The 18,158-nt window shown below is 44.6% G+C and overlaps 2 protein-coding genes across 2 annotated transcripts in view; both read left to right on the top strand.

Moving 5' to 3' along the window:
* Positions 1–1,221: 1,221 nt before the first annotated feature.
* LOC311106128 (26S proteasome non-ATPase regulatory subunit 2-like) lies at positions 1,222–13,713 on the top strand. The gene is made up of 20 exons (XM_084148447.1): positions 1,222–1,458; positions 4,540–4,596; positions 4,833–4,997; positions 5,307–5,428; positions 5,865–6,089; positions 6,287–6,445; positions 7,892–8,036; positions 8,524–8,584; positions 8,688–8,834; positions 9,046–9,152; positions 9,285–9,412; positions 9,600–9,687; positions 9,798–10,062; positions 10,205–10,350; positions 10,624–10,707; positions 10,886–11,054; positions 11,265–11,359; positions 11,470–11,596; positions 11,936–12,054; positions 12,363–13,713. Exons 1-20 carry the CDS (start codon positions 1,348–1,350, stop codon positions 12,543–12,545), a joined length of 2,703 nt encoding a protein of 900 aa, XP_084004573.1. The 5' UTR covers positions 1,222–1,347; the 3' UTR covers positions 12,546–13,713.
* A 126-nt stretch (positions 13,714–13,839) lies between these two features.
* The window catches only part of LOC311106127 (eukaryotic translation initiation factor 4 gamma 1-like), a 48,350-nt gene continuing 44,031 nt past the window's right edge, over positions 13,840–18,158 (top strand). The window contains exon 1 of the mRNA XM_084148444.1: positions 13,840–14,198. The gene's annotated coding sequence lies outside the window, so the exon portion shown is untranslated. The remainder of the gene's footprint in view (positions 14,199–18,158) is intronic.

The following is an 18,158-nucleotide window of genomic DNA, read 5'->3' as shown; positions in this document are numbered from 1 at the left end:
CCGACCCGGGGTTCATCGCCATCTATCCGTCGTTGATTGGTTCCTCCGCCAATCATCAAAACCACGGGTCTCCAGCTATGTGGTACGTCTCAGTTACAAGGAATTTCTGGCAACAGTATGTTGTGTTATGCAAGAACTAACACACTTGATCACACCTAGACAGTAGACTGAAAATCTCACAGGTAAGTGATCTCTCCATTTACTGCAGTGCGAATAAGAATAGAAGGAAATGTCAGAACTTACTTGATTCTACACTCGACTGTCTGCACCTTTGAAGTGGGCCAGTTTTTGGCAGTGGTGTAAAGTAGTTAAGTAAAAATACTTTAAAGTACTACTTAAGTAGTTTTGGGGGGTATCTGTACTTTACTATTTATATTTTTGACTACTTTTACTTCACTACATTCCTAAAGAAAATTATGTAATTTTTAACCCAAAAGGATTCGTTACATTTTTAATGCTTAGCAGGACAGGAAAATGGTCTAATTCACACACTTATCAAGAGAACATCCCTGGTCATCCCGACTGTCTCTCATCTGGCAGACTCACTAAACACATGCTTTGTTTGTAAATGATGACTGAGTGTTGGAGTGGCTTTGTGTAAATAAAAAATAATAAAAAATGTGCTTTGCTTCATATAAGGAATTTTAAATGATTTATACTGGTACTTTTACTTTTGATACTGAAGTATATTTTAGCAATTACATTTACTTGTGATACTTAAGTATATTTAAACCCAAGTACTTTTAGACTTTTACTCAAGTAGTATTTTACTGGGTGACTTTTACTTGAGTCATTTTCTTTTAAGGTATCTTTACTTTTACTCAAGTATGACAATTGTGTACTTTTTCCACGACTGGTTTTTGGGTAATCCATTGCTGCTGAAAGACAGGTTTGCCTTTTCCCTAATGCGCATCATTAGAAGATGTATCTCTTTACTTTCTGTTAACTTTTTTAAAAAACGTCACAAAGGACACACAGACATGCAAAAGTAAAAACTATGAGCACTTGAAAAGCCATGTTGACGGGCTGGGAAAACTAAGAGGAAAGACCATAGAAAAGTTTAAAGTACTCTTATGGAAATAGAAAGACACGTGATATTTGTTTTTATGTGATCATGTGAAAGCTTTTTCTTCTTTGTGTAGGTGTCAACATTGGATAGAATAGGTGTTGCCATCTATCGTGGTGGGGTTGGAATAGGGATTGGTGCAATATTATTCATTCATAGCAGGTGGCAGTAGAACACGATCGATGACAGCAAACTGTCACGGTTCTTGAAGAGAGGAAGCCGTGTACCCCGGTCTCTGGTTGTTCAGTGTATCTGTAGGCGAATTTCGTAAAACAGCAACCATGGAGGAGACAAAAAATAAAGAGAAAAAGCAGTCCGAAAAGACAGAGGAAAAGGATAAGGAGACTAAGCCCACAGGGAAGGACAAGGATAAAAAAGAAGAGCAAGAACTGGTGAGTTGGGGCACTTTTCTCAACATCTTGAACAAGGGAAGCAGAGCAGCGTTTTTGCCTGAGTCACTCACTGCCTGTTTGAACAGGCCGAAAGCGTTGTCATTAAAAATAATAACGAACTGTTTGAGTCCACTTTAATGAAAAGTATGAAATGGCTCGCTGAGTATGAAGTGCCAACAATTACGATTATTGTGTCCGACTGAAAGCGAGCTATAAAACACGTATAAACCTAGCCAACGTTAGCATACCTTAATGTTAACGTTAGCTTGCTAGCCTAGGGTGTAGTAGTAGTAGTAGTAGTAGCTGGCTGTGCTAGCTAACGTTAACTAACAATTGCTAATATAATATAATATGCCATTTAGCAGACGCTTTTATCCAAAGCGACATACAGTCATGCGTACATACATTTTTATTTGTGTATGGCTGGTCCCGGGGATCGAACCCACTACCTTGGCGTTACAAGCGCCGTGCTCTACCAGCTGAGCTACAGAGGACCACACGCCAGAAAGTATCTACCGATATTTAAACTAAAAGTTAGCTAAGTAGCTAGCTAGCCAAGTGACAATAATGTAACGTTAACTAGCTAAAGAACGTTAGTGTTGCATTGTAAACAACCATAATCCAAATAGCTATCTCAGTTCGCTGATGTTGTTGCAGTGCCTTGCAAAAGTATTCACCCCCCTTGGCGTTTTTCCTATTTTGTTGCATTACAACCTGTAATTTAAATGGATTTTTATTTGGATTTCATGTAATGGACATACACAAAATAGTCCAAATTGGTGAGGTGAAATGAGAAAAATTAACTTGTTTCAAAAAAATAAAAAACGGGAAAAGTGGTGCATGCATATGTATTCACCCCCTTTGCTATGAAGCCCCTAAATAAGATCTGGTGCAACCAATTACCTTCACAAGTCACATAATTAGTTAGATAGCACACAGGTGGACTTTAAGTGTCACATGATCTGTCACATGATCTCAGTATATATACACCTGTTCTGAAAGGCCCCAGAGTCTGCAACACCACCAAGCAAGCACCACCATGAAGACCAAGGAGCTCTCCAAACAGGTCAGGGACAAAGTTGTGGAGAAGTACAGATCAGGGTTGGGTTATAAAAAAATATCAGAAACTTTGAACATCCCACGGAGCACCATTAAATCCATTATTAAAAAATTGAAAGAATATGGCACCACAACAAACCTGCCAAGAGAGGGCTGCCCACCAAAACTCACGGACCAGGCAAGGAGAGCATTAATCAGAGGCAACAAAGAGACCAAAGATTTTTTTATTTTATTTCACCTTTATTTAACCAGGTAAGCCAGTTGAGAACAAGTTCTCATTTACAACTGCAACCTGGCCAAGATAAAGCAAAGCAGTGTGATTAAAAACAACAACACAGAGTTACATATGGGGTAAACAAAACAAAGTCAAAAATACAACAGAAAATATATATACAGTGTGTGTGAATGTATTAAGTTATGGAGGTAAGGCAATAAATAGGCCATAGTGCAAAATAGTTACAATTTCGTATTAACACTGAAAGGATAGATGTGCAAAAGATGATGTGCAAATAGAGATACTGGGGTGCAAATTAGCAAAATAAATAACAATATGGGGATGAGGTAGTTGGCTGGGCTAATTTCAGAATGGCTGTCTACAGGTGCAGTGATCGGTAAGTTGATCTGACAACTGATGCTTAGATAAGATAACCCTGAAGGAGCTGCAAAGCTCCACAGAAGAGTGGCCAGAAAAAAGTTTGGTGTTAGCCAAAAGGCATGTGGGAGACTCCCCAAACATATGGAAGAAGGTACTCTGGTCATATGAGACTAAAATTGAACTTTTTGGCCATCAAGGAAAACACTATGTCTGGCGCAAACCCAACACCTCTCATCACCCCGAGAACACCATCCCCACAGTGAAGCATGGTGGTGGCAGCATCATGCTGTGGGGATGTTTTTCATCGGCAGGGACTGGGAAACTGGTCAGAATTGAAGGAATGATGGATGGCGCTAAATACAGGGAAATTCTTGAGGGAAACCTGTTTCAGTGTTCCAGAGATTTGAGACTGGGACGGAGGTTCACCTTCCAGCAGGACAATGACCCTAAGCATACTGCTAAAGCAATTCTCGAGTGGTTTAAGGGGAAACATTTAAATGTCTTGGAATGGCCTAGTCAAAGCCCAGACCTCAATCCAATTGAGAATCTGTGGTATGACTTAAAGATTGCTGTACACCAGCGGAACCCATCCAACTTGAAGGAACTGGAGCAGTTTTGCCTTGAAGAATGGCCAAAAATCCCAGTGGCTAGATGTGCCAAGCTTATAGAGACATACCCTAAGAGACTTGCAGCTGTAATTGCTGCAAAAGGTGGCTCTACAAAGTATTTACTTTGGGGGGGGTGAATAGTTATGCACGCTCAAGTTTTCTGTTTTTTGTCTTATTTCTTGTTTGTTTCACAATAAAAAATATTTTGCATCTTCAAAGTGGTAGGCATGTTGTGTAAATCAAATGATACAAACCCCCAAAAAATCAATTCCAGGTTGTAAGGCAACAAAATAGGAAAAATGCCAAGGGGGGTGAATACTTTCGCAAGCCACTGTAGCTAACGGTCAGCTACAGTACTGTAACGTTAGCTAGCTAGTGACTTTGCAACTGCAGCAACCTGCCTGTCGTTATCAGATTCTCTTGTTGAGACAGCGTAGCTAGTTAGATTTGAAATTATCTTTGATTGCGAGGTGGCTATAGTTATTACATGTTATTTGTTTAGTTAGCTAGCTATTTACATAGAGGTTTGTATGGCTTATTAGCGAGTACATTGACATTAGCCAATTTTAAGCACCATAACAATGGAGGCAAGGTTACAGACATAGTTATCAGGGCAACCCTACCATCAGTCGACAATGGTATAGGACCGGTGTACGACAAAATGCTCCAATATCTAGCAGTTAGCAAATTGCAGATCCTTTTATTGCATTAGTTCCCTGTTGGAAGACCTGTTATTTTTTACTGTGCAGGGTTCGGTTATTCAATTGCCCATATTGAATCTGTCATACTGTAATGTCAGTTCCTCTCTTCTCTCTCCAGTCTGATGAGGACAAACAGCTGCAAGAAGAACTGGAGATGATGGTGGAGAGACTTGGTGTGAGTACCACAAGAACTGCTAAACCTCTGCTAAAGTCTGGTTTGCTTTAGACACTCTGGGGCTATAGCTTTTTACATTCTTATTTATTTTACTGTACATAAGGCGTTAGTATAGAGAGTCAGTAATTTACATGCGCTGCATTAAGTCTTTGGTAGCTATGCATATAAAACAACATTATTTTTACTTATGCAATGTATATCCCCCTGCCCCTTTTCTCTCTCTCACCCACCCACAGGAGACGGACACGTCTCTGTACCGGCCTGCTCTAGAGGAGCTGCGCAGGCAGATCCGCTCCTCCACCACCTCTATGACCTCTGTGCCCAAGCCCCTGAAGTTCCTGCGGCCACATTATGGCAAGCTCAAAGAGATCTACGAGGGCATGGCGCCTGGCGAGAACAAGGTGGGAACACCGATGGCTATGTCCTTGCTAAATGGCTAACCGTGACAGTGGGGAAAACAAGAGGGAGGGATGGCTCCACTACTTTATCACTTCCTTTCCCTGTCTGCTTTTACTTTATAACCACAGTGCAAAAGTCTGGATGGATTTCTTTTACAATGTTACTGGAGATACAGACAAGAAAACAAGGATAGATACCTAGTAAATTGGACATCGCAATTCTGGATGGAACTAGGGATTCATGTTCAGAAGGACCCATCATAACTGTGTCATTATGGAAACGTCTAACTACTGTCTGTTTTGTTTTTGCAGAGTTTCTGTGCAGATGTGGTGTCTGTCTTGGCCATGACAATGAGTGGGGAGCGGGAGTGTCTGAAGTACCGTCTGCTGGGCTCCCAGGAGGAGCTGGCGTCCTGGGGACATGAATATGTCAGGTAGGATACGTGAGGCCATTCCAAACGGCTAACAACACTCAAGGGTGAATCCTACCTTCTACTTAAGTAAAATTCCACTTAGTCATGCATTGATACCAATGGAAGACTAAGTACAAATTTGACTTAGAATTCGCCTCCATACCTTGCAGGAGTAGGCAGTTTGTGTGGTCTGACCTAGGCCTGTGACAATACCAGTATTGAGAGATTTTTTTCCATGGCAAAAATTAAAACATGAAGAAGACCAACTCTTTGGTCCTTTAAAAACCTGCTGTATGTAAATTATTGTGTGCTATAGCTTGGAAAATAAATAAATGTGACTCTGGATGTTTGTTTCCAACATTTGGGCAGTTTTCCTAAAGAAGTTCAATATTTCCTTTCCGCGATACTGGTATTGTTCCGGCCCTAGTCTTCTGACCCAAACTCTGTGTGTGTATAGGCACCTGGCGGGCGAGGTGGCCAAGGAGTGGCAGGAGGTTGAGGAGAGTGATAAGACGCAGCAGGAGACTCTGCTGAAGCTGGTGAAAGAGATTGTGCCCTACAACATGGCCCACAACGCTGAGCACGAGGCCTGTGACCTGCTGATGGAGATCGAGAGGCTGGAGATGCTGGAGCTCTACATAGATGATAATGCATACGCCAAGGTCTGCCTCTACCTCACCAGGTGAGTGGACAACACACACCTTACCACGTGAGGGGCAAACATATGTACCTTCACACAGACATGTTCAAACACCTGTACCACAGTTTGCCTCTGCCTCAACATACCTGTAGTGTGCCAACATCAGCCTGAAGAGACAAAAGGAAGTTCCTCTCATCAGTAAACCCCTCTCTTCTCTCTCTCCTCTCTCTCCATGCCAGCTGTGTGAGCTATGTCCCTGAGCCAGAGAACTCTGCCCTGTTGAAGTGTTCCCTGAACATCTTCAGGAAGTTTAACCGTTACCCAGAGGCCCTGAGGCTGGCCCTGATGCTCAACGATGTGGAATTGGTGGAGAACATCTTCACCTCCTGCAAAGACATGTAAGGACTGACACAACACACTCACTGCACTCTCTCTCACACTTATCTCACAGCAACACTTTTGCAACAAGCGCTACCTACAGGTAACTGCCAAAATAAAGGAAACACTTGAGTAAATGAGGGAAACAAAGTATACTGAACAAAAATATAAATGCAACAATTTCAATGATTTTACTGAGTTACAGTTCGTATAAGGAAATCAGTGAATTGAAATAAATTAATTAGGCCCTAATCTATGGATTTCACATGACTGGGCAGGGGAGCAGCCATGGGTGGGCCTGGGAGGGCATAGGCCCACCCACTGGGGAGCCAGGCCCAGCCAAATAATGAGTTTTTCCCCACAAAAGGGCTTTATTACAGACAAAAATACTCCTCAGTTTCATCAGCTGTCCGCGTGGCTGGTCTCAGACAATCCCGCAGGTGAAGAAGCCGGATGTGGAGGTCCTGGGCTGGCATGGTTACACGTGTTCTGCGGTTGTGAGGCCGGTTGGATGTACTGCCATATTCTCTAAAACAATGTTGGAGGTGGCTTATGGTAGAGAAATGAACACAAAATGATCTGGCAACAACTCTGGTGGACATTCCTGCAGTGAGCATGCTCCCTCAACTTGAGACATCTGTGGCATTGTTTTGTGTGACAAAACTGCACATTATAGTGGCCTTTTATTGTCTCCAGCACAAGGTGCACCTGTGTAATGATCATGCTGTTTAATCAGCTTCTTGATATGCCACACTGGTCAGGTGGATGGATTGTCTTGACAACGGAGAAATGCTCATTAACAGGGAAGTAAACAAATTTGTGCACAACATTTTTGAGAATCTTTTTGTGCAAATGGAAAATATTTTATTTCAGCTCATGAAACATGGGACCAACACTTTACATGTTGTGTTTATATTTTTGTTCAGTATATATTGAAAGCAGGTGCTTCCGCACAGGTGTGGTTCCTATGTTAATTAAGCAATTAAAACATCTCATCATGCTTAGGGTTTCCCATTATTTTGACGAACATGGCTAGAAGAGATCTCAGTGACTTTGAAAGAGGTATCTCAAAGGAGCATAGGGGGTTTAAAGGGGTGTGTGTCTCAGTCCCCAGATCTCAATCAATTGAACACTTATGGGAGATTCTGGAGCGGCGCCTGAGACTGCGTTTTCCACCACCATCAACAAAACAGACCCTCCAGTAGAGTTCCAGACACTTGTCGAATCTCTGCCAAGGCGCATTGAAGCTGTTCTGGCTGCTAGTGGTGGCCCAACGCCCTATTAAGACACTATGTTGGTGTTTCCTTTATTTTGGTCCCTGTACAACCTATATTGGTAAACAGTATTTTCTTTCTAATCATTATTCACATTTTCAACTGACAGTCATTGGGAATGCAATCAGCAGTGTTTTCCATAGTTAATGACGTGCATGAAGAGCTTACCGTTTAGTGGGTGTTTTCCTGTAGCGTGATCCAGAAGGAGATGGCCTTCATGCTGGGACGACACGGCATGTTCCTGGAGCTCAACGAGGACGTGGAGGACTACGAGGACCTGACGGAAATCATGTCCAACGTCCAGCTCAACAGCAACTTCCTGGCCTTGGCCCGAGAGGTGAGGAGAGAGGGTTTAGAGGAGAGAAAGAGGGAAGATGGGTAGACTACTAGAGAGAGGGGAGGGGGTTGGAAGAGTGAGACTGTTCAGAGCAGGACTGAGGAGTGGGTCACTGTTGAAGTCAGCGGATGGAGTGTGACTGTCTGACAGTGGGGGCTGAGTGTATGTTAGAGAAGAGAAGGTGTTTAGAGTAGGGCCAAGGAGAGATGAATATGACGTTTAGAGATGAGTCAGGACCGCGCTCCATTTGATATTGTGGAGAGGGGGAAATGGAGGAGGCTTGAAGAAGCTACTAAGAGAAGAGTGGGGTAGCGGTCAGGGGTCAGGGTGGGAGAATAATGGTGCATAGAGTGAGAGAAGAGATGAGGCTGGAGGATAATGAATGGCTGGTATAGTGAATAAACCAATTAGTGAAAGACATTAAGCCTGTTAGTGGCTATGACTCAGCACCAGGCAGCCAGTAACACACGGTTCCCTTTCTTTACAGTTGGACATCATGGAACCCAAAGTCCCAGATGACATCTACAAAACCCACCTGGAGAACAACCGTGAGTTCTCCTTCACTACAACAGCACACTGATTGTCCTGGTTGTTATATCACACTCCTCTTTCCTCATCCTCCCTCTCATCATGCCATTGTCTGACTGTCAGGGTTTGGAGGAAGTGGTTCCCAGGTGGACTCTGCTCGTATGAACCTGGCCTCCTCGTTTGTCAACGGCTTCGTCAACGCAGGGTTCGGACAGGACAAGCTGCTCACAGACGATGGCAACAAATGGCTGTACAAGAACAAAGACCATGGTGAGAGAACCCCCCCACACACACAGCATCACATCCCTGTCTTCAAATGGGGCTCATGGTTCACATTTGGGGGATTTGACTGAAAATTGGTTCATGTTTAGTGGTTCGACAGTGATCACCTTCATTGCTAATCCTTAATGGCAAGCACAGTAACAAAAATAACATATTGCTGTTGTGTAAATGTTGATGCTAATTCTGTGTTTCTCTCCAGGTATGCTGAGTGCTGCAGCCTCTCTGGGAATGATCCTGCTGTGGGATGTGGACGGTGGTTTGACACAGATAGACAAATACCTCTACTCCTCAGAGGACTACATTAAGGTCAGCACACACACTGCATTAAAACCTCCTCACCACAACCTTCACAGCATCCAGAAAAGCCCTAAACATCCTATTAATGTAGATATGTCTCCCACACTCTCTCTTCCCTCCTCTCTCTCTCTCTCCCTGTAGTCGGGGGCCCTCCTGGCTTGTGGCATAGTGAACTCTGGGGTGAGGAACGAGTGTGACCCGGCCCTGGCCCTGCTGTCAGACTACGTCCTCCACAACAGCAACGTCATGCGGATAGGAGCCATCTTCGGGTAAGGAGAGAAGGAAATGGATGTTCTGTCCCAAATCAACCCCTAGCCCCAACTGCCTGACACCTCTTACACATTAAAGATTTTTATTGAGGTCTGTTTAGTCCATTCTTAGCACAGTGTAATCTCTGCCTGTGAAAAGTACTTGTTTAGGTGGGGTTTGTGCCTGACCTTTCCTCTCTATCCCCAGCCTGGGCCTAGCGTATGCTGGCTCGAACCGTGAGGACGTCCTCTCTCTGCTGCTGCCCGTCATGGTAGACTCCAAGTCCAGCATGGAGGTACTGTGTGTGTAGTTCCACAGTTTGTCTGTGTTTAAGTCAAGTACACATCCACACTCATTAAACCCAGCTCACTGTCCCATGTTACGTGTCTTGTCACACACACTCAGGTGGCAGGTGTGACGGCGCTGGCGTGCGGTATGATCGCGGTGGGCTCGTGTAACGGTGACGTCACCTCCACCATCGTCCAGACCATCATGGAGAAGAGTGAGCTGGAGCTGAAAGACACATATGCCCGCTGGTTGCCGCTGGGCCTGGGCCTCAACCACCTGGGTAAAGGGGAGGCCATTGAGACGACCCTGGCAGCGCTGCAGGTGGTGCCTGAGCCCTTCCGCAGCTTTGCCAACACACTGGTGGACGTCTGTGCCTACGCAGGTCACTCATCATAGCTCCAGCTTTAGCATTTTGTCTCCAATTGTCTTCTTTTTTATTTGCATATTTATTTATACAGGTGATCTCATTTGAGATTTACAAGAGGTGGCTTTCCTATATTTATCTCTGTTTCTCTCAATGCCAGGTTCTGGTAACGTACTGAAGGTGCAGCAGCTGCTCCACATCTGCAGTGAGCACTATGAAGCCAAGGAGAAGGAGGAGGAAAAAGACAAGAAGGACAAGAAGGACAAAGACAAGAAGGAGAGTGCAGCCGACATGGGCTCCCACCAGGTATGCCAGGCTTCTGTTAATCAAGGGGTGTCAGGTAGCCTAGCGTTTTAAGAGCGTTGGGCCAGTAACCGAAAGGTCGCTGGTCTGAATCTCCGAGCCGACTAGGTGAAAAATATGTCGGTACCCTTGAGCAAGGCACTTAACCCTAATTGCTCCTGTAATTCGCTCTGGTTAAGAGCGTCTGCTAAATGACTAAAAATGTAAAATACAATCTGAGTGGTTTGAATGAAGATTTGATATTGAACTAATCTGCTGTCTGCTTCCCCCTCCCAGGGTGTGGCTGTCCTGGGTATTGCACTCATTGCCATGGGAGAAGAGATTGGCTCAGAGATGGCATTACGGACGTTTGGACACCTGGTCAGTATAACCTCTGACCTGTTCACACCATTTGGCTTCAACACATTTTCAGGACATGTTAGGGGTTGATTTAGCCCCTGTCTCTTTCACTCGATCCGACCATCCCACGTCGAACTGTTTTTCTCTTTATCTCTCCATTGTCTTGCCTTCCTCCTCTCCACCTCACTCACTCTCCTAGTTGCGGTATGGAGAGCCTACTCTGAGGCGTGCGGTGCCTCTAGCCTTGGCCCTGATCTCTGTGTCGAATCCTCGCCTCAACATCCTGGACACACTCAGCAAGTTCTCCCACGATGCTGACCCAGAGGTCTCCCACAACTCCATCTTTGCCATGGGCATGGTGGGCAGCGGTGAGTGGGCCCTGGCATTACTGGCCAATGGGCTCTATTGTGTGCCTACTGTCTGGAACCCAATCAGTCAGTGGCTTCATTATTATATTGAGATGTTCAAAGTTATTTCGATTTGATTCACTAAGTTATCACAATGTTCCCCTGTAATTATTCCTTGTCCATGAAAAAGTATCAACTCACTGACTCATGGCTCCAACCCTCTGTCCGCAGGAACAAACAATGCCCGCCTGGCTGCCATGCTGAGGCAGCTGGCTCAGTACCATGCCAAAGACCCCAACAACCTCTTTATGGTCCGATTGGCACAGGTGGGTAGCAAAAAGAGGTGCCACTTTGGCACTCTAAGCTGTGTGTTTGAGAGAGAGAGGGAGAGTATGTGTCTCTGTCTCCTAACCCTTGCTCTGTGCCATGTCCACAGGGTCTGACTCACCTGGGTAAAGGGACATTGACGCTGTGTCCGTACCACAGTGACAGGCAGCTGATGAGTCAGGTGGCCGTGGCAGGACTACTCACTGTCCTCGTCTCCTTCCTTGACGTCAAGAACAGTGAGTCCCTCTCCTTTTCCTCATTACTCCACTCTTCACCACTCATTTTATTTGCCTCTCCCTCCCCTCCCTTTTTCCACATCCTTGTGTTTAGGGTTGGGGGTGAAGTCCATTTCTTTTGAGTAATTTGAGGAAGTGAACTGAATTTCAATGTACGGATGGAAAATTCCACATAAACAATTAGCAATTGTTCAACTCCTGAATGGCATTGGCCCTTACCCAGCTAGTTCCACTGTCTTTCTTTTAGGGTAGTAAGTCTTCTAAATGCCTTGACCTGGGTCTGAGTATTTGGCTGTTTGTGTTGACATCGCCCCATGCTGTTTCCTGTGTGTGCTGCAGTAATCCTGGGGAAGTCTCACTACGTTCTCTATGGCCTGGTGGCTGCCATGCAGCCCCGTATGCTGGTCACCTTCGACGAGGAGCTGAGGCCGCTGCCCGTGTCCGTCAGGGTGGGACAGGTAAGGACTGCTGCTCCCACTATGCTCTTAATAAGAGCCTGGAGGATTAGCTTCATATTCAAAATACAATGCTAGTTGAGGATGTAGCCTAGATGGTGTGACGAAGGCCAAAACGTCAGCACGATATGACGTGATGCTTTGCAAGTGAAATGTGCTGGAGATTTTCATTTGAACTATGGTTGAACATCTCCATTGCGAAGTAACGTCTAGATGTGCAAACGTTTTTCACTCAAGATTAGGATGAAATGCTATAAGATGATGGCAGAGTGGACTCGACCTCATGGTTCATGTATGTAATTGGTCCGTAGGCGGTGGACGTGGTTGGCCAGGCCGGTAAGCCCAAAGCCATCACAGGTTTCCAGACCCACACCACGCCGGTGCTCCTGGCCCACGGAGAGAGGGCAGAGTTGGCCACAGAGGAGTATCTCCCCGTCACCCCCATCCTGGAGGGCTTCGTCATCCTCCGCAAGAACCCCAACTACGATGCCTAGATTTCCCTCTATTGTCCTCCCCTGGTCCTCACCCTACTCTCCTTACCAGTCTCTCATTGGTAGCATGGATAGCCCTCCCTGGCTCTTTTAGACCTCACTACTTTATTCCATGTCTGAAAAGAGCCAGGAAGCCCTCTTTTTCTTGTCAACAGCTTCTCTCCATCTGTGAAAATATATGGTTGTGTTCTGGGTGGTCAAACTGACTGGAGCAGGGAGTGGAAACTGGGACCTCATTCACACTGTTTAGATTGGTTTCCTCTTTGTTCTGATCTAGGATCAGTTCCACATAAATGTATTAAACCATCTCTTTTTAGGCTCCACAAATATTTAACTGATCTAGGGTCAGCCATCAGGAGCAAACTTTGTTCAGCCTCTCCCGGTTTCTAGTTCAGCCTCCAAGTCTGCTTTTACACAGGCAGCCCAATTCTGATCTTTTTTTCCACTAATTGGTCTTTTGACCAATCACATCAGATCTTTTTCAGAGCTGATCTGATTGGTCAAAAGACCAATTAGTGAAAAAAGATCAGAATTGGACTGATGAACAACATAAGCTCAGTCTGCATCAATACTACAACTAGTTTATCTTTCCCACCCATGACAACCTCCTTTTGTAATTAGAGCATGGAAAATGTGTCCTTCATCATCCAGTTTTTTTATTTTGTTTTGTAGGTTTTGTTACAGTACTGTAAAAGGTTAAAATAATAAAAGTTTCAGATCCACTTGGTGAAATTGTCTATCACCGGGTCTGTTCTTTGTCATGAGGGACACGTTTCTGAAAGATTAGTCATTTTTTATGAAGCTTCATAACAGCCTGCAGATCTGGATGGCTAATGATGAAACTGAGCAGTGGAGAGGAGGAACTGAGGTGACACTGGTCATGAACCCTCACTGCAGCAAAGGTCTGCATACTTGCTTAACGTTGAAGACAATGGATACATCTATGTATTTTATTGAACATTTGAAATACACATGTAATGAAAGAAAATGCATATTGAACACCGATACATTTTACATATCTTGATAAACCTTTCAGACTGCACACTGACATCACAGTCAAGACTTTGGCCACGCCCATGCAAGAAAAAACAACCATCTAGCCGACTAGTGATGAATTTGTTTTATTGTGTGTGTATGAATAAGTTTCATATTAAACGAATAATGTCCTGCACATTAGTTTGTGGTTCAGCAGTTAATCGTTTCAACTAAAACGTGTAGGTAAAATCACACCGGCGTCCCTGTCACATGACTGATTAAACCGGAATTTGGCTACCGCCTACCTACTGGCTTCCGGGACCGTCCATTCCGTCCGACTGCGGACTGAAGGAGTGAAAGGGAAAAGTTAAGGTTTCCAACTATATTCTTTGCTAATTCAGAACTGTGTGAGCAACCATGTGACAATCCACATTCATCCGCGCTTTTAAATTGACTTTAAGCCCAGTATCTCGAGCTGTCGCTTCTTTCCCAGACTGATTTTTCCTAAGCTAGCCCGACCAACCCCCACCCCAAAAAGGGATAGGACACCCCCTTCCTAGGTGGTAAACGTTATCTTACGAAAGAAAATTGACGAAGGCAGACGATTTAGACAGAAGGAACCAGAACATTTTCATCCCTTTATTAGCTAGCTATTACCCTTCAACTTTTAGCACATTTCTGGTAAGCAATCTTCTATATGCAGCTAGCGGCCGTTAGCCGGCTAGTTAGCTGTCTTGACATTTTGGTATTGATTTGAAGTAGCTAGCTAACGTCCGTTGAATTTGTTAGTTTAGCTAGTTAACGTTATGAAAAACTGTCCTATAATTTTATTGGTTTGTGGGTGAATGATTGCTTATTTTCAGTAACAAATGTTATGCCATATCTGTTATTTTATTATTGAGGAATGGACATTGAACCCAATCGTTCCTGGTAATGTTATATTTGAAGTACCGGTAGTTGGCTGGTGCTGGTTAAGGATGCATCATTTTGTCGCCTTCCCAGTCTGTACGGCTGTGTTGTAGCTAGCGAACACTATTTATGTGGTGTTTTCTAGACAACTGGGAACTCGGGGAAAAACGAGGTCAAATCATGACGCCAATGCTCTTCAGGTCTGAAAGTCTGAGCTCTGGAAAGTTTCTTACTTGGAATTCCGATTTAGATGACCGTTCAAAACGGGTTTTACCAAGTTCCCAGTTGTCTTGAACGCACTGAAGTCGGAGATTTCCGAGTTCCCAGTTGCGGCATATGGCCCACATATTTAACTGTGGCGTTTGTAATTTGACAGAGGGATGTGTTATAGTGGGATCTGTTTTTATTTTTTTTATTTTTGTCATTTAGCAGACGCTCTTGTCCAGAGTGACTTACATGAGCAATTAGGGTTAAGTGCCTTGCTCAAGGGCACATAGACAGATTTTTCACCTAGTCAGCTCGGGGATTAGAACCTTTCGGTTACTGGCACAATGCTCTTAACCACTAAACTACCTGCCGCCCCAGTTAACTGAGAATACATATTTCTTATGCATGAACAGTGTGGGAGGATTCACCTTAGCAAGTAAGTTTATCCTTGGATCCCATGCGTCATGTTCAGAGGATGACACAGCATGACGAGGATGCTACCCTGCGGTTGAAATGGCACTGATGCTGATCAGTTTCCGGCTAGTAGTTGCCACAGAGACGGTAGTTTCTATATTTTCATTCTTAATCTTTTCGGTATTTGGGAGACCGCTTGCTAGCTGAGTTGAGCGTTCATCAGCTACTTGCTTGGTAGCCTGCATAATCATATGCAGTTTAGGGTTTGATATAAGCGTTGGCAAACAAACAAAGCTGAAAACAGGCAAATTAGAAAATCTAAACCCGATAAGAGAGTAGAGGAGAAGCCGGCTGCTGCTTGTGCACTGTGCCACACTTACTGCGCGCGCTAAAGCGGGAGAACCAACCACGTGGTAACTCTAAAGTGGTTTTGGGGAAAAGCTGGTTGCCACTAGCTAGTTAACACAGCCACAAAGTCAGAATTGTCTATATCGTAAACATGTATGGATTTCGTTGTTGCTTTTAGTCATAATTTAAGTGTAGTCATAAGGTTAACAGTGTGGTTAGGGTAAATTGTAGAAATAGGCGGGGTAATGACTTTATGGCTGTCGTAACTAGTGACGACCGAAAAAGCTGTTTGAGCAACATGGCGCCGCACAGTGTAGCCATCCTACACGCCTTATCGTCTCACGTTATCGGAACTTGGCAGAACTGAGGGTTTGAAAGTTATCCACTATCCGCAGCCTGCATGCCTGTAGGTAGCAATATTACTGTGTGCATTGTGACAGTCGTCAGGTCTGCTTTTTTGTTGTCTCGTGAATGTGAAGCTATGTATGTTGTGCGTGAATGAAAACTGACCGGTGTGTGGCTTGTAATGCTAAGAGGCTAATGTAGTGTAGGAAATAATACAAATGTCTGGTTTGACTGCTCAGTTATTCATTGTTGGCAGGGATGTCTGACAAGTTGCCTTTCTGTTGTAGTAACATCTGCATTAGAGAAGTGATTACCGATATACTGCGTTCACCGACACGTGAACCTCGGCTCAAAATGGATGCCGCTTCAGAGCCAGCTCGTGAACCTTGAGGAGGCAGGCGAGCCATGATCCCATATTTAATCCATTATTAGTCCTTTCTCTGAATATCTTTGGTTCTCATATTGAATTACAATCATTGTAAATAATAACAATAATAGTAGTGGAATTGTGATGACGATGATAATCACTAACCAATAACTGCTGTAGCCTGCCAAGTGTACCACCATTGTCATTGACTACAACGGGAGTGCACACCTGTCTGGTCCTGGATGAAAAGGTTTAGGAAGCCCTGGTGTAGAGAATGAGATCACTCAACTGCAATGTTCTGAATGTTGTTGATCATCCAAATCTAATGTACAGAGGACACTGTTTATCATTAACTTCTGCCCAACATATGTAAAGTTGTTCTTTATCACATTTCAATTTGAAATGCTCTCTGGGATGGGATCTGGCTGATGAGTAGTGATTGGAATGAGGTCATTGTAGCAAGAATTTTAGGACAAGACACACCACAATAATATAGAGCCAATTGGCCCCCAATGTCCCCCGTAAGGCTTGTTATTTCATTTACATTTTAGTCATTTAGCAGACGCTCTTATCCAGAGTGACTTACAGTTAGTGAGTGCATAATTTTTTTTTTTTTTACACTGGCCCCCCGTGGGAATCGTTCTACCAACTGAGCTACATCCCTGCCGGCCATTCCCTCCCCTACCCTGGACGACGCTGGGCCGATTGTGCTCCGCCCCATGGGTCTCCCGGTCGCGGCCGGCTACGACAGAGCCTGGATTCGAACCAGGATTTCTAGTGGCACAGCTAGCACTGCGATGTAGTGCCTTAGACCGCTGCGCCACTCTGGAGAGATATATATATATATATTTTTTTTTTTTTTAAGCTATGGGTTACATAGAAAAATGATACTCATGTAGTCTTGACAGGAGTCTTGTTTCCTTCCATTACACCACAGACATGCATTTCTTTGTATGGCACTGCCATCGGCCCATTGACCTGGCTGTTACTGTTCAACTCTGAAACTTCTGTTGCTATGAGTTACCCTGCTTTAAAGGTCGTGCCAGCTAGTGTGTTTGTGCATGTCCATACAGGCAGTCCAGTGCATTTAAGGCCGACTATCATGTAGGCTAAATTATATGTGAACAATGTCTGAGAATCAGAGGCTGGCAATTAAATCGTTAAACACGTCAATGCCACTGTTTAGTAATTGCCTGCAGCGCTCTTGGGGGTTGAGACTGCATAACAAAACATTTTGTAAACTTCCCATGATGCTACCATTCACACAGATGCACACCTAGAATTATCCGCTAGTGCATACTTACACACGCACACAAACACTTTTTCAGCCTTGTTAAGGCCACAGTTTGGGCCTTAGGCCTCTGTGCTCCCACCCTCACTAGGTCAAATTGGGGTTATGCATCGGTTTCTGTTGTGCTGGTGGTTGAACATGAACGAACCCACACCCTTGGCTGGGTTTCACATATCCCCCCTCCCTCCAACCCCTGGTCCCTTGGGCTACCCTGCCTAGTCAGTTCCTCACTGCGGGAGTAGGATACATACTGAGTTGGTGTAGTATGCACCTCCGGAATAGGAGGTGAATGCGCTATATGGTCATCGCTGTTCACTCATCAGGGAACTCAACTGTAGCCTTCATGAATGCCAAGTGCTCCCCCATCATCCCTTTCTGAGGGAACAGTTTTAGGTCTCTGCTATAGGGTGTGTCCCAGGGTCCCCTTTGGAAAACAGTCTTTCATTAGCTGTCTTGCTGTCAGTTTGAGTATGTCAGGGTGCGCACAGGGAGACCCTCTAAAGGGCTCTACACAAACATAGCCGAGGTAGGTCTGTTTGCATCACTCTATGTAGTTCTACGTACATTTGTGCAGCTGAATTTCTGGAACTTCAGGTCAACTGACCTCCGTCAGCTCCGTTTGCATAGACTGTGGAGAGCCCTTTATAGCCCCAGAGTGTCAACTCAATCTCACTCTCAGTTTCTGACCTTAATCAACCAGCACCTCCTTTTTAGAGACGTTGCCATTTTCCTTCCAACTCCCCCACCGTTCTGAGCTCTG

This window comes from Coregonus lavaretus (genome assembly GCF_964263955.1).
Source record: "Coregonus lavaretus genome assembly, chromosome: 30".
Classification (NCBI taxonomy): Eukaryota; Metazoa; Chordata; class Actinopteri; order Salmoniformes; family Salmonidae; genus Coregonus; species Coregonus lavaretus.
This window is presented reverse-complemented; position numbering and strand designations above follow the sequence as displayed.